This window comes from Callithrix jacchus, chromosome 19 (assembly GCF_049354715.1).
Source record: "Callithrix jacchus isolate 240 chromosome 19, calJac240_pri, whole genome shotgun sequence".
NCBI classification, from domain to species: Eukaryota; Metazoa; Chordata; class Mammalia; order Primates; family Cebidae; genus Callithrix; species Callithrix jacchus.
In genome coordinates this window covers 29,187,539-29,203,701 of record NC_133520.1, presented here as the reverse complement: position 1 = coordinate 29,203,701, position 16,163 = coordinate 29,187,539, and the positions used below count along the sequence as shown (strand labels likewise).

The 16,163-nt window shown below is 55.9% G+C and overlaps 1 protein-coding gene across 16 annotated transcripts in view; it reads left to right on the top strand.

The window, feature by feature from the left end:
* Positions 1–8,349: 8,349 nt before the first annotated feature.
* PTPN7 (protein tyrosine phosphatase non-receptor type 7) overlaps positions 8,350–16,163 on the top strand; it is a 16,280-nt gene continuing 8,466 nt past the window's right edge. Inside the window, exons 1-6 of one of the 16 annotated variants that reach the window (XM_078356835.1) lie at positions 8,350–8,541; positions 10,293–10,462; positions 11,369–11,552; positions 11,851–11,935; positions 14,439–14,515; positions 15,857–15,994. In XM_078356835.1, coding sequence (XP_078212961.1) covers positions 10,341–10,462; positions 11,369–11,552; positions 11,851–11,935; positions 14,439–14,515; positions 15,857–15,994 — 606 coding nt within the window. In that variant the 5' untranslated portion in view covers positions 8,350–8,541; positions 10,293–10,340. Of the gene's footprint in view, positions 8,542–9,163; positions 10,463–11,368; positions 11,553–11,850; positions 11,936–14,438; positions 14,516–15,856; positions 15,995–16,163 lie in introns of those variants that run through there. The other 15 variants (XM_078356830.1, XM_078356826.1, XM_078356829.1 and 12 more) reach the window with 15 other exon arrangements.

The following is a 16,163-nucleotide window of genomic DNA, read 5'->3' as shown; positions in this document are numbered from 1 at the left end:
AGGTGGTAGGTGCCTGTAAGTCTAGCTACTCAGGAGGCTGAGGCAGCAGAATCACTTGAACCCAGGAGTCGAAGGTCACAGTGAGCCAAGATCCTGCCACTGCACTCCAGCCTGGGTGACACAGTGAGATTCTGTCTCAAATTAAAAAAAAAAAAAAGAAGAATATGGAGCACAGAAGTGCAGAGTAGAGGGTGCCAGTCCCCCAGACCACGGCCCTGGGCTGGCCTCCCATAGGCTGCAGCCAGGAACTCATAGGTACAGGTGTGGCCAGAGGCCCTGGGAATGTGGCACTGAGGGCCTGAGGGCCTCAGGGCCCAGAGTGATGTTCTTCTCGACTGGCCCACTTAACCTCAGAGGAAGCCATCCCAGGCACCTGGCCCTACCTTCCAGCTTGCCCAGAGCTTGGCAGGCAGGGGAGTCAATACCAGGTGGAAGGGGGCAGAGGGATCTGTGGAGAAAAGAAATGTGTGCAGGAAGACCTAAATAGCAGAGGGGAGGAAGCCCACTGGTTCTGTGCGGCTTCTCTATGCACTGGCCATGCCTTGTCCCAATGTGAGCAGCCACCACTTGCCACCACATTCTGGATGAACACTGGGATCTGGCTGCTACCATCTGACTGTGGACAATAACAGAAATAAACACATCAAGTGATCAAACGTGCACCTGCCAGCGTGGTTCTGAGTACTACATGTGGAAACTAACACAGAGAGAAGGTAAACAACGTGTCCAGAGACACACAGCTAGTGGGTGGCAGAAACAAGACTCAGAACGCAGGCAGGCTGCTTTGTCTGCCCTTAACCACGGCACAACGGGGCTTCTCTAAGTAAAAACTCAGTGAAGCTGTGAGGAAGCCAACATGGGCTTTCAACCCAAGTTCAGGTCGGCTCTTCCTCTCTCCGAACTTCAGCTCCCTCTACCGTAAGATGGGGAGAATATGATTTCCATAGGGCTGCTCTGAGGATTCAAGGAAACAATACACAGAAAGTGCTTAGCACAGAGTCCAGCACACAGAAGGGTTCAACTGATAACTATCACCACCATCATCTCCTTAATAGGTGTCCACCACCAGCCAACTGAGGAGCACTCCCTCTGAGCCTCCAAAACACCCTCTCCCCTGCCAGTTGTATCCTGGCTACTTGACCCGCGAACAAGAGCTGGGAAGTCTCAGCTGTGTCTCCTTTACTCCCAGGCACTCACAGGTCCACTCTGTGGCATTGGGCCCCGCTGTCCGATGGGGCCCAGCAGCAGCACTGAGCATCAGCTCATGGAAGGGTGCCCGGAGACAGGTGAAGGAAGGTGTGACATGAGACTCCTCATCTGACTATTGCAGTCAGGGTGGTGCCATCTAGGAGGTCTGTGAGCACCAAGTGGAGCCCAGCAGCCCTCTCAGAGCCATTCCAGGAGGCTTGCCAGGCACTGGTGCCCAGGGTATGCAGTACCAGGTGATCTGGAGACACAGGGGCTAGAGGACGGATGGAGAGAACAAAGTCAGGCTCTAGAAAGGCCCTGGGAGCAGGATGCTGGCATAGACACTGGCACCAGGAGCACAGAAACCCAGGCACATTGGAACACCGCTGCCTATGAGGCTCTGGACTCTCCATCACTCCCAGATTGGCTGCCACCCTAGGCCTTGCCCAAGTGCCCACCTTACCTGTTTACTGGTGGAGGCTGGTTTTTGCTTGGAGGTTGCCAGCCCAGGTGGTCACTTCCAAAATATACTCACTACCTGGCAAGAGATTGCCAAAATTGCAGGACAGGGTGTCAGGGACAGGGAGATACTATGTGCCAATGTCTGGGATTGTAGGTGGGAGAGGAGAAGGTGGTGGCCATCCTGCTCCCCAGGGACATCACCCCATGAGGCCTCCAGGCTGGATGGGCTCCCGAGGCTGTGGAGCTGCAGTCCATGGACAGCTGAGGGGGCTGCATCAGAGGGAGAGAGAGATGCCAAGGTCAGGGGCACCGGGGCATCACCCTTCTTCTTGTAGTGCTCCTAAATGGGTCAGTGAACTAGACACGCTCTACAGAGAAGGTGCCCTCCCTGCCAGCACTCCAGGGCAGCCGCCTCCTGCCCAACCTCAGGCAGGCAACACCCCTGCCCTTTCAGCCTGCAGGCCTCAGACCACTGTGGGTAGTGAGGGTGACAGTGACATTCTGCCTAAAGGGTCACAGGCCAGTCACTTCCAGCTGGTAGTGACTCCCTGGCACCAGATCCTAGAACTCAAAGCTGGATGCGTGAGTGTGGACCTCGAGCTGCTGCCCTTTGAGAGAGCCGAGGGGGCTCAGATGCATGAGGCAGAGGGCATGGGTGAACCCGCCTGGCTCCGGAGCTGCCCAGCTCAGAAAGAGGCTAGTAGGTCTCCCCTGGCTGGTGACGTTCACTATAAGTGGTGGGCCTGGGGAAAAGAAGGGGCTTTCAGAACCCACTAACAGCCTTTCTGCCCTACAGAAGAAGGAAAGGCAAAAAAAAAAACAAAAAACACCAGGGTAGAGGCAGGGTCTGGTGTGGAAAATTCGCCCTACACCCCCGACTCTTCACCCCCAGAACTCCCTCCCCTGCTGAAGACACCCACCTCCACTCTCCTGCCTGAACTCCCTTCCAGGGAAGGGCATGCTTCTTCCTACGGGAAGAAAGTGGGCAGAGACCCAGGGAAATGGACAGGGGCCTCTGGGTAGGCTACTGGAGTGGGAGGGCAGGGCCAGGGTCCAAGAGAAGGCTCTGCTGCCATGTCTGACAGCCCCACTCAGAGATGCCAAGGGGCATCTCCCGGAGGCATGCCCACTGCACATCTGTTCTCCAGGCAGGCTGAGCAATCTGTCCTCACCTGTCCTCACTTGCTGTGCCGCATGCTGGCCCTGGTGGAAAGGGAGCGGCCTCTCCCTGCTAATGCAGAGAGTGCTAATCTAGGCCTGTGGAGTGGTGGAAGGCCTAGATGTGCCCTGGAGAGCGGGGACTCCACCTGATGGCCTGCCCCCCATGCCCACCTTATCTCTGCCCCAAATCCCCAGAGCCAGAGCAGGGCAGCGAACGGGATTGGGGGCCTCATTCCAATATCTGCAGAGTAAAGTCAGGAAGCAGCAAGGTGGGGAGCCAGTGCCCCTGGCCCTCTTTGCCCCGTTGGCTGGCAGGCAAGCAGGCAGGCAGGCATGGGTGGGAAGGGCAGAGTTTCAAGCAGAAGCAGGCAGCAGGCAGCAAAAACAAGGGCCTGCCTCTCAGTCCCAGAGCCTGAGCCCCCATCTCTCCAGCCTTGGCAAGACTCTTGAAGGGAGAAAGGTGGACACTGGCTCAGAAGGCGGAAGGGGACTGTGACTCTCATGCTGCAGACAGACCCACCTTTTCCTGATGCCTCCCTACCTCTACCCCACTCCCAGCCATCAGCTCTCCAGGGAGGAAAGTGTCCTGTGCTCTTGGGAAAGACCAAGAGGAGAGGTGGCTTTGCAAATGGACACATTTACAGCTGGCTCTCCCATCTCTGGCCCTGGAGGAAGGCGCAGCGTCTGCTGTCATCGGGTGCGAGGTAGACAGTGTTTCCGTGGCGGTGTGTATGGTCCTGGTGACCCCATGTGGATGCGTATTCCTGTGTCCTGGGTGGATGGCCAGCTAAGTATGTGTCTCCTTTTATATGTCCACATGGCACCATGCTCTTAGGGACAGAAGCACATCCTTAGGCCCCTGAGTCACAGCGATTGTAGAACTAGAGCCTACCTGGCCCTTGGGCCTCCTCCAGTCCCACCTCACCACTGCCAGATGAGGAAGCTGATAACCAGGGAGGGGAAGAGCCTACGTGTGTGAGCAGAAAAGCTGGACTTGAACCTGGGGGCTTCATACTCCATAGAGCAGAGATGGCGGACCCTACTCCAAACCTCCCAAATTGGGGTCCTGTCCGCTGGGAATCCTCTGAGGAGCAATTCAAGTACCTAGGACTTCTGCTTGCCTTCCCCCACTTCATCTCCTGGATCAGCAATGTCCACCCTGGTTCCCCAGCCCCCTCCCAACCCCCACCTGGCTTTGGGCACTGCAGAAACCCAGGCAAGCCTGGCCTCAAAGATATTGAACTTGAACTGCTTTACCCCTGACTAGAGCCCGCAAGTCACCTTGAGCTGCTCACCCAGGTGCTCCCACCCACAGACAGCTGAGGATGAGAAAGGAGAATAGTAGAAAAGGCTTTGGGCCCTGGGAGTGAAGCCCAGGACTCGAACAAACTCAGGAAGTGGCAGGGCGGATGGGGGGATGTGTGGAAAACAGACAGGTATAGAAGTCTGAACACCAAGGCAGCCTCGGTGGGAGCTGGATTCTCCTGGGCCTGCCCCAGAGGGAGGACAAGCCAGCCTCAAAGACCAGCTCAGCCCGGATCCCTGCTCAGGCCACAGCCAGGGGCTGCTTGCCCCTCCCCTGCTCCACCCAGCCCCAAACCTCAGAGCCGCCCACCCGGCCCCTAGATGGGGCCTGGAAACTCAGCACTGCAGACTCAGGAGATTTTCCAGGTTGTGTGTGCGCCTGCGCACATGTGCTCTGTTGAAAGGCGGGGGTGGGGTAGGGGAATGTTGCAACCAGGGAAACTGATGTGAAAGGGAAGAGGTCCCAGGTCCCAGTCTGGGCAAGAGGTGGAGGAAACATCGTGCCTTCTCATCCCACTCTTATCCCACCTCACCTGGGGACACCTCACTTTGTTCTTTCTGGTAGCCTTGACCAGCAACCAAAAAGGGGACAGGTGGGGTGGACGTGCCCTAATTTGGAATCTAAGAAGAGACGCACAGGACACAGGTCTAGGGACAGGCAGGGGGTATCAGAACCTGCCCAAGAATCCCCACAAAAGAGAGGCCTGTGGGGCCCAGCACAGACTCCATAGCTAGTCCTTTGGGCAGAGCCTTGAGGAAGCACCTGGCCTTAAGAGGCACAGCTGACAGCCCCTAACCCTGCCTGGGGGACTGGGAGACAGGGCTCCTAGAGGTTCTGAGAAATAAGCAGCTTCCCCAGCCCAAACCTCTCCATTCAGCAAAAGAAAATGTACCACAAGGGCTGTATCTCCTCCCCGGCAACCACCCCCACAGACAAACCCACATCCTCTCCCTAGAGAACCCCTGGGGTTCCCCCCACTACCCCGAAGTCTCAGGGCACCTTACTGATTCCTTCTGGAAAGAGCCAGGCAGGAGGCAGAGGAGGGCAAGGGACAGGTCCGGAGTCCTGGCTCCCAAATGTGAACTTGGCCTGGCCTCTTCCTGCAGCTGTCCCAGGCAGCGCTCTTCTAGCCCCTCTCTGCTCTCCCACAGCCTGAAACCAGGCCTTGGGCAGCTCCCACACTGGACAAAGGTAATCGCTGGGTAGTAGAGGAGCAGCGCGGCTCAGGACAGCCAAGCGGCCTACTCCCCCTGCTGCCTATACTATAGGGAAGGTGGCCAGGGAGTGGGGGAAGGCCTAGGTCCCCCTAACAAGGTCATGGGAGAGCAAGGAGGGGCTGGGTATGTGTGGATTGCCACTGTGTGTGTGCATGTGTGCAAACGTGGGCCATGAGGGTGTACACTCCTGTCTGGATGGATGCATGAGTGGGTCCAGGGACAACATAGAGTGGGAGGGGACGGGAGCCCCTGGGAAGAAAAGGCCACATTGGGGAAGAGATGTCCATTTGGCTGGCTCTGGGCTTGGAAGAAAGCGGGGGACTCTCTTCTACCCTAAAACCTTCCTGCCAAGGTCCTGAGTCCAGCCACAGGCGAAGAACCAGGCACTTTCCTAGACCTCCCGGCAGGCTGGCCCCGGCACCCCAGTGCTGAGCAGAGCTGGTTTGCTGGTCCTCTCAGCCAGGGGCAAGGGGTAAGGGACGTTCCCCTTCACCCAAAAGGTAGCAGGAGTTCCTAGGCCTGGCACAGGGGTGCAGCTTTGAGATAGGGGTACAGGTGTCACTGTGGTCAGCCTGGACCCATCCCATGCCCCTAACAGCACTTCCCGATCACCATGTCTCCCCTGCTGTGTCCCTGCCTCCTCCAGGATGGGGCTTCCCAGATCCAGTTCTGTCTCCCTGACACAAACAGGAACAAGCCTGGGCCAGTAAAGTTGGGGTAGAACAAGCCGGCTCAGGCTGGCCTAGGATTCTGGGGGAGGGAAGGATGCAGGAGCAGCCACCCCAGATCCTGGTGCTTCTCTAAAGAGGAGCCGAGGAGGGCAGCTAGGAGGGAGCAGAGCCGGTGAAGTGTGCGGGACCCAGGAATGCTGGCCCTCAGCAGCTGACGCTCTCCCCAAGATCCTCCCCTTGGATTATTAGAGGGTGGTGGCCCTTGCCTCTGGGGGCCAACTGCAGCCCAGCAAGGAGCTCCTTACTTGCTAGGGGCTGGCAAGGAGCAAAGAATTCTGGGAATCCCAGATTTAATGGCTTTCCCTGGGGGGCTTCTGATACTGGGGACAGGGAGCTGTGGCTCACAGCCCTGGAACTAGGGGTCACTAGAGGGGGAAACAGAGTCAGGACGTGCATGGCCAGAGCTCGGGAGGGCTGAGGGCACCCCCCACAGCTTCAGATGGAATAAGGCTGACTCTCATGATGTGTCATGCCCTGTACCAGCCCTGCCCCAGCCTGGCCTGGTGGTTTGGGACGCCCCTCTCTGTCCTCCCTGGAGTAAACTGCCCTATCCAGGATGCTGGGAGACCCCCAGGAGTGACTCCTTCGGGAACCTCCTCAGTGCTGGGGTGGAAGTGCCTGGCTTTGGGGAGAAAGTCAGCAGTGAGGAGGAAGAGGGAGGCTGGGGAGCGGTGAGACCCATGACCTCCTCACCCTGTGCCGCTCCCAGGCTCCCAGGCCCACTTCCCCAGCCAGCTCCTCCAGCTCCTCGCTCCTCTGGCCTCTGACTCCCGAGCTCTCCATGAGCAAAGCACTGCACAAGCTGGTGAGGGAGGCGCTGTGAACATCCCCCAGAAGAGGGAGGAAGCTGAGGAGGAGACCGAGGCGGATACCGAGGCTCAGGGTGGCTCAGCGACTTGGCCAAGGTCACACAGCTAATAAGCTACATTCAGACTCACATGCACAGGTCTTTCTGATTTCTGACTATTACTATACTTTCTCTGGAGTCGAGGGTGGCTAGAACCTAAATCTCAACCCAGGAACACAAATCAATTCGAGTGATGGAAGTTTGAGAGCTTGCTGGGACCTTTCGGCCCCAGGAGTGGGAAGTTCTGGAGGGGAGAGGGAGTCACTCCCAGGAGCCTCCCAGCAGCCCAGATGGAGCAGAGTCCACTCCAGACAGGTCAGAGAGGGGTGACCCAAGTCACCAGGCCAGGCTGGGGAGGGGCTGGTGCAGGCCGACAGGTGTCTTGTCCCTTCTGAGGCTGCAGTGGGCACCCTCAGCCCTCACGAGCTCTGGCCACACACCTCCATGGATGTCCAGGCATCCCTAAGCACAGGAGAAGAGAGAGTGGGCAGGAGGCAAAGAGTGACTGTCCCCTCCACCCTAGACCCACCCAGAGGGAACGGGGGATCCTTGAGGTCCTGCCTAATGCCCAACCACTACCCCCGCCCCCAACTATCTTGCCCATCTCCTAGCTCCCAGTTTCCTTGCTCCTTGCTCAGAAGCTCAGCTTCCAACTGCTCAACCATTGCCAGGCCTCAGTCTGTGGGGGAAAGGGGTGGGCTCACAGCCAACAGGGCCTGGACCCTGGAAACTTGGGGCCACTAGGCAGACCTGTGTGGGGAGGGCTTTGTCGCTTCCTCCTCCCACCCCTGTGGTGTCCTAGCTTCCTGTTCTTGATAACAATCAACATAGGCCCAGAGCCCAGCCCGCTTTCCAACCCCCACCTGCCCCCACCTGCCCCCTCCTGCACCCCCAGGGCCCCTGCTACCCACCGGTGGAAACACTGACTGGTGTAGGGGGTGAGGCAGAGGCCAGTCGCTGGGTCACTGCCTGCAAGCACAGTAGGGGCTCTCAGGCTCCCGCTCCTCTCCACTCTGTCCTGAGCACAGGAGCCAACCCCTTTCCCAGCCCTAATCCGCCTCCTCCTCAGGGAAACCCACCCACTCCAGAGAGGAGCACAGGCTGCAGGAAAGAAGGCACCAGGGTCTGCTGGCCATGAAGGGACTCAGAAAAGAGCCAGCCCCTGTCCCCACTGCCAAGAGCAAGCGCAGGTGCTGGGAGGCCTCCTGAGTTTCAGAGGGTTATTGCTGTCCTTCATATCCAGCCCTCCCCAGGGGGCCAGCAGAAAGCCAGCCCCTCCCGATCACCCCCTCCAGCGTGCCTACCCCTGTGCCTATGGTACCTCATTTCTTTTTTGCTGTCACCATTTGACAGCTGAATCAGGGAAGTGGGAGGAAGAAAGAGGACGTGGATTGTGCGTGTTGGGGGCCGGGAAGGGAAGGGTGTTTGAAATATTACAAGGTAAAAGGAGGCGTGCAGCAAGCGTGAACCAGCTGGGCTGCTGGCCCACAAGGAGCCTGCCAAGGCCAGGCAGGGGCAGGGGGCAGAGGAGTCTTGCACTTGGGGGCCACCCCTCAGGTCCCAGGCACCCCAGCAGCGAAGAGGACATGGGAGTCCCCTGCTGTGAGGGCCAGAGACTGTCTGCTGTCTGTAAGTCTTCCAAGCAGATGTCAGGGTTCTGGGAGGAGGCCCGCAGGGGATTGGGGGCCCAGGGGAAGCCCCTCAGATTCCCTCCTACAAGTGGACTCTGCTATCTGCCTACGGAGAGCCCGGCTGTGGCACAGGGCATGGAGACGACCTTTTTGGCCTGGCCGGGGCCTTTCCTTCCCATTGTGAGGCATGGATTCTTGCCTCCTCCTTTTCCCCACCCCAAGTCTGTGTCACATCTGCTCTGGGAAGATGTGGTCTGTGCTTGGCCATGAATTCCCAAGGCTTGAAGCAGCAAGGGCTTCGAGGGAGAGGGCTGTGGGGCAGAGGCAGAGAAGCAGAAAAAGCCTCTGGCCAAGGTCAAGACCCAGAGGAGAAACACAGCAGGACGGGAGAGGGTCTGGAAGCCGGGGGAAGCAGGATGGTAGAAAGGCCTAGCCCCTCACCCATTCCCAGGAAACAGGGCCTTGGGATCCATAAGGGCAGAGGCAGGAGGCACCCGACCCCTGGTGGCAGCAGCAGCAGGCACAGGAGGGCAGCATGCAGCTGGGGTATGCGTGGGTGGCAGCAAGGAGGGGCGGAGGGAGGAAGCTGGCTTCCTGAAGCCTTCTCAGCCCTCAAAGACAGACTGACAGACAGACAGACAGCTGGCAAGAGGCAGCCTGGGGGCCACAGCTGCTTCAGTAAGTATCTGAAGGGGGACCGGGAGTCCTGTGGCCCTGGGGGTTGCGAACTCCAGGGATATAAGGGGGCATCTGCAGGAGGGAGTATGGGAGGGCGAGTGGGGTGCTACAGGGCCTGGCTGGGGAATGGGTGCTCACAGCCCTGATGTCCCCCAGAAGGGGGTAAGCACGGAAGCCACAGGGAGCTGCAAAGAGAGCGGAGGCTGAAGACCCCCTTTCTGCTGCCAGAGACCCTCTTTCTACCACCCACACCTGCGCCGGACCCTCCCTGTCCCCTTACCTCCATCCCTGCCTTGCTGACTAATCACCCCCACCACCTTGCCCGCTGTGACCCTGGCTCTGGGAGATACAGACTGTCCCCAAGAGGAGATGGTCCCACCATCTGCATGCCCCCTGTCTTGCCCCCAGCTGTCGCCTCACCATGCACTGTCGCTCAAGGGCTTGGTGAGGCCATTTCCTGTGACGGTTACAGAGGCGGGAGGCGGGGGATGGGCAGGAGGAGGAAGGAAACACCCCCAGCCTACCTCCCTGGACAGACACCCCAGAAGCCAGAAACGGACTTAAGAGTGGAACATCAGCAGTTAGGAGAGGACCCTGCCGGGGTCCTAGAGCTGGCCTGCCTGGCTGCCCACCCATCTCCAGCACTGCTGCAGCTGCCATTCCCTGTTGAGGAGAAAGCCCACTGGTTAGCTCCGAGATGGCTTCTGCATGCTTTCTCCCTTCCGTCCTAGAGAACACATGTCTTCCATTTCCTCCCTTGCCTTCTCCACTTGGACCCGCAGAGCCCTGTGTGGCCTCTCTCTTCTCTCTCCTCCTCCTTTTGGCTTCTTTCCTATCTTCATCCACAATCTCTACCTTTATCTTGCCGTTACTCTAACCCCAGACTGCCTTCTGCCCTGGGTCCCACCAAAGAGATCCTGTCCTTCCTGTAGTGAACATGAGGCTACCTCTTGGGAAACAGGAGATGCCCCAGTGAAAACGGAGCGCAAAGCCGGCCTGGGCGTGGAAGCCTCCTTCTGGCCAATCAGGCAGGCCAGGGAACAGCAGCGGAGGGCCCTGTCTTTCAGGCAGACCTCATGGCTGAGTGAGCCTCTCCTGGGCCCAGCACCCCACCCCAGCATGGTCCAGGCCTGTGGAGGGAGCTCCACAGCCCAGCCACCGACCATTTCTTTGGGGGCAGCCATGACCCAGCCTCTGCCTGCCAAAACGCCAGCCAAGAAGCATGTGCGGCTACAGGAGAGGTAAGATCTCCCCTGGGGGAGGGGTCTTCCCGGCCCTGAGCCCCATTCCCTTCCTCCCTTTCCTCCACCTGCCCCTCCAGCTCTGACAACATAGTCCAATTGTTGACTCCAGTATGCAAAGGAAACCAGTAGTGCTCATTTGCATGTGTTTTGCATGTCTGGAGCACAGAGTTTCTTAACAACCCTGAGCCTGATCCCTAAATTCCAGGCCAGGCCAGTGGCCTTCTTGGTGCTGGATGCACGTCAGAGCCACAGGGCCTGGCTGGGAGTGGGAAGAGGCAGGCAGCTGGAAGGAGCAGTTGAGTTCAAGGCTGCCCTGTCTGGCTGACACAGGGCTGAGCCCGGCATGGTAGCTCATGCCCAAAATCTCAGCACTTTGAGAGGCTGAGGTGGAAGGATCTCTTGAGTCCAGGAATTGGAGACCAGCCTGGGCTAGGAAGGGGCGGGGGGGAATGTATACAGCAGGGGCCTGAACCCTAAATTCACTGGGCCTCCAGGTTAAAGTAAAGACAAGAAGCGGCCCCCTCAGAGGTGCCTCATAACAGTAATACTTGTAAGAAAAGCAAGTATGGTCAGGCACAGTGGCTCATGCCTGTAACCAGCACTTTGGGAAGCCAAGGCAGAAGGATCACTTGAGCCCAGGAGTTCAAAACCAAAAAAAAAAAAAAAAAAAAAAATTATTTTAAATTAGCCAGGCACAGTAGCATGTGCCTGTGGTCCCAGCTACTCCGGAGGCTGAGGTGGGAGGATCGCTTCAGTTCAGGAGTTTGAGGCTGCTATGAGCCATAATAGTGCCATCACCTTCCAGCCTGGGCAACAGAGAGAGACCCTATACCTAAAAGAAAAGATAAAAAGCAAAACAAATACGATTGGGTGCTCACTAGGCAGTGTGGACTGTGCCTGCAGGCGGGGCTCCAATGTGGCTCTGATGCTGGATGTCCGGTCCCTGGGGGCTGTAGAACCCATCTGCTCCGTGAACACTCCCCGGGAGGTCACCCTACACTTTCTGCGCACTGCTGGACACCCCCTTACCCGCTGGGCCCTTCAGTGCCAGCCACCCAGCCCCAAGCAGCTGGAAGAAGAATTCTTGGTAAGAAATTGAGGTCCCTTCTGAATTGCTCTGCTCTGTGTCAGAGGCAGCCAGCTGGAACCATTCTCTCACAGGGACCGTCGGCCTGTCTCCTCTTTGGACCCTTAGGAAAGAGAACTCTAGGGCTGGGGGAGGGGGCTCCACCTGGGCTTCGCCTTCTGCAGCCACCCCATCTAGGCCTACATATTAATATCAAGAAGGAACAGCCAGAGCCCAGTTGTTCTAGAAAAGAATAGAAGAGGAGAAAAGGCGGCTAGGAAGGGGAGTCAGCTGCTCACTCATTTCTTCCCCCTGCCAGAAGATCCCTTCAAACTTTGTCAGCCCCGAAGACCTGGACATCCCTGGCCATGCCTCCAAGGACCGATACAAGACCATCTTGCCAAGTAAGATCTGCAGCTAGGATGAAGGGAGTTAGGTATAGGCCCTGGGGCTGGAGAACTTCAGAAGGCAAGGTACACCGTTTCAGCCAGGGAAGGATGACCTTACTTGGGGCATCTTCTCTCAGCAGAGAAAGGGGGAAGAAGGAGCAGGAATGACAACAGCAGCAATAATAATGTTTGCAGATGTGCACCCTGGGCCAGGCCCTGCTCTCAGTCCTTTATATTCACTAATTTCTCATAACGATCCCATGAAGTTGGTACTGCGATATTATGATGACCATTTTACAAATCGCTGTGCCTTCACACTAAGGCACAGAGAAGTTGAATCTCTTACCTAAGCTATTCAACTTAGCTACTTGCACCAAACCCTCTTCCTCATTTTTCTCTCTCATGGGAAATGCCCAGCCAAGGCTTGCAGTGAAAGAAGGACCACTAAGAGGGCTCCCAGAGAGAGGGCTTTGAGAAAGTCAGATGGAGGAGGCAGGGCAACAGCCAGCAAGAGAGCAGTAGTGGGGGTGGGGATGGAGGATACTGGGCTAGGAGGGGGTGACCCTGCAAGCTGACAGACACAGAACCAGCACCTTCTATTTTTCAGAGGCAGGCACGAAGCCCCGGGGCCTCTGCCTCCCTCCCCCTCTCACCCTACAGGGAAGCTACTCCCAGCTTGAGGCTTTAGCTCTGGAGCACACGAGTGCTGCCTCCTGCTAACCCTCCTGGAGTGCCCTCTGCCTGCATGGGCGGATCAAGGGGCTATTAGTGCTATTCCAAGCCACGGGAAGGAGTAGCCCTTGTTCTTGGCCTAGTTCTAATCAGCACTGCAGCCACCAGAAAAGGGAAAAATCCCTTTGCTTGAGATTCCTGTGGTCCCCAGGACACCCTCTGGCCATGAGCAGGCTGGTATGAGCAGAGTGAGAGTCTCTTCTCCTTTCCTCACAAGCCGTCTTCTTCATTCATGTTTGGGCATGGAGGAAGAAATGAAATTTAGAGAATTCTTTCCCCTTAGAGGCAGAGGCCAAATGCCTCACGGCTAAGTAGGATTTGAGTCCTAGTCCCACTTCGTGGCTGTGTGATATCTGACAAGTTGCTCATCTGAATCCCGTATTCACCATTAGAAAACAAATTCTTCTTCCTCTACATCTCTTTTTCCATTCCTATTGGCATAATCTTATTCTAAACCCGTACTGATCTCAAGGATAGAATCACTATATCTATTAGAATATTATATATTTCTTAGGCCAGGTGTGGTGGCTCATGCCTGTAATTCCAGCACTTTGGGAGGCCGAGGCAGATGGATCACCTGAGGTCAGGAGTTCAAGACCAGCCTGGGCAACATGGTGAAACCCCATCTCTACTAAAAATAAAAAAATTAGCTGGGCGTGATGTTGGGTGCCTGTAATCACAGCTACTTGGGAGGCTGAGGCAAGAGAATTGCTTGAACCTGAGAGGTGGAGGTTGCAGTGAGTCAATATCATGCCATTGCACTCCAGCCTGGGTGATAGAGCAAGACTCTGTCTGAAAAAAAAAAGAGTATTATATCTAATATTCCATCTTCCCATTTGGTCTCCGCTGCTCCATTCCCTTTCTATAGTCCATCCTATACAGCACCACTCAGTTAACCTTCCCAAGCTATTCCTCTGATCACGTCACTATCCTGCTCAGAAACATTCTATAGCTCCCTACTGTCTGAGTATAAAATACTTCAGTGGCGGCCAAACATGGTGGTTCACACCTGTAATCTCAGCACTTTGGGAGGTCGAGATGGGAGCATTGCTTGAGGCTAGAAACTTAAGGCCAGCCAGGGCAACAAAGTGAAACCATTTCTCTACAAAAAACGTAAATGAATGAATAAATAAATAAATAAATAAATAAATAAATAAATAAATAAATAAATAAATTAGCCAGGTGTGGTGGCATGTGCCTGTAGTCCCAGCTATGTGGAAAGAAATATTGCTTGAGCCCAGGAGTTAGAGGTTGCAGTAAGCTGTGATTGCACCACTGCACACCAGCCTAAGCAACAGAGTGAGACCCTGTCTTTATTTATTTATTTTGAGACAGAGTTCGCTCTTGTTACCCAGGCTGGAGTGCAATGGTGCAATCTCTGCTCACCGCAACCTCCGCCTCCTGGGTTCAGGCAATTCTCCTGCCTCAGCCTTCTGAGTAGCTGGGACTACAGGCACGCGCCACCACGCCCAGCTAATTTTTATTTTTTTTTGTATTTTTAGTAGAGATGGGGTTTCACCATGTTGACCAGGATGGTCTCGATCTCTTGACCTCGTGATCCACCCACCTTGGCCTCCAAAAGTGCTGGGATTACAGGCTTGAGCCACCGCACCCGGCCTGACCCTGTCTTTAAAAACAACAATGGTTCCAGTGGGGTATCAGGCCGCCTGCTATATACAAGGTGCCATGACTGTGATGAGCACAGGAACTCTCCTCCTTCTGCCCCTGCTGGAGTCTGTGTTAGTTGGTCACCTTTTGACCTCTGCTGCTGATTTCTATTTCCTAGATCCCCAGAGCCGTGTCTGTCTAGGCCGGGCACAGAGCCAGGAGGACGGAGACTACATCAATGCCAACTACATCCGAGTGAGTGGTCTGCTGCAGTGGTGGGCAGGGGATGGGGAACTCTCAGATGTCTGAGAATATCTTCCAGCCATGGCTGGTGGATCAGGTGCCTGCATTTCCCACCCTCCCTGCTTCAGCTCACCTCTGTCATAGACCTACCAAGCTGAGCTGGCACTGAACAGGCCCCAATTCACCAACCTAGACATCGGAGCAGGTGTTAAAAATATTTGGAGAGACCACTGAGTCTCCCTAACCTCCCCATCAGCCCTCCCATGCCGCCCTCTAGACTTAGCAGGAAGTTAGCATTGTTGAGCCCAATCTCCAGCTGCTTGAGGGCTCACAGCTCCCGAGACCTGCATAGGTGATGCCAGCACTAATGGAACCTCCCTCCCTTCTTTTTTTTTTTTTTTTATAGACGGGGTTTCACCATGTTGGTCAGGCTGGTCTTAAACTCCTGACCTCAGGTGATCGGACAGCCTTGGCCTCCAAAGTGCTTGGATTACAGGCGTGAGCCACCATGCCTGGCCCCTCCCTCCCCTATTACCTTAAATGCCCCCAAAGTAGCCCCTCTTATGTGAAGAAGGTCGATTGACATCAAGATACAGGAAGCTCTAGGCCAGGTAGGTGCTCCACGCCAGCTTCTCACTGCTGCGGGCCCAAAGGAGAAGTAAAAGCAGTGCTCTCTAGTGGCTCAATGTGGGTAAGACAGCAGTCAGGGGTGCAGGGAGGCGATAAACCTCTTAGCTCGGGAAGCTGTGGGGACACATGATCTTCCATTTACCGGTCAATACCAAATCAACTGCAGTCGGGATTTCACCATCATTTGAGGAGCCGGCAGCTGAGGATCCTGAAGGAGAGAAAATCAGGTTAGGGAGAGTGCGCTGCATTTTGCTATTACTTTTATAGAAAAGTAACAAGTTAATGTGAAACTGTCACTGAACAAATATTAAACACTGTTTAGGTATTTTATGCTAGAAGAAAGCAGCAGGGGAGGAAGGGAACAAACATCTGCAGAGCACTTGCTATCAGCTAGACTCTCAATATATCTTACTGAATTTAATCCACTCTACATTACGATGTAATTATCATGCCCAATTTACAGATGATACAACCGAGGCTTACAGAGGCTAGGTAACTGGCTCATAGTGGCACAGCCAGGAAACTGAACAGGGATCTGATCCTTACTCCAGAACCTGAATCCTTTCCACCATGTGGCTTCTGAATGTGCGTGTTCATGCACGTGTGTGTCTACACGTGTAGTTCACAGCTTCAGGCTGACCCCAGCACCTGAGGCATCCAGGATCTCCCCAGAGCTCTGCTCTCACTGACCGCCCCCCTTCCCCTGTGCTTCCACCTCCCCAGGGCTATGATGGGAAGGAGAAGGTCTACATTGCCACCCAGGGCCCCATGCCCAACACTGTGTCGGACTTCTGGGAGATGGTGTGGCAAGAGGAAGTGTCTCTCATTGTCATGCTCACTCAGCTCCGAGAGGGCAAGGAGGTAGGAGCAGAGCCACACTTCTTGATGAACCCAGAAAGTGCTACGCTCACCCCACCCCCAACCCCCACCCAGGGCAGCTCAGGACCAGAGGCTTCCCTGGAATCCAGCCCCAGCCCACACTTCTCAGAACATTCCCTGACATAGACCCAGGGAGGCTGTCCATGGCCAA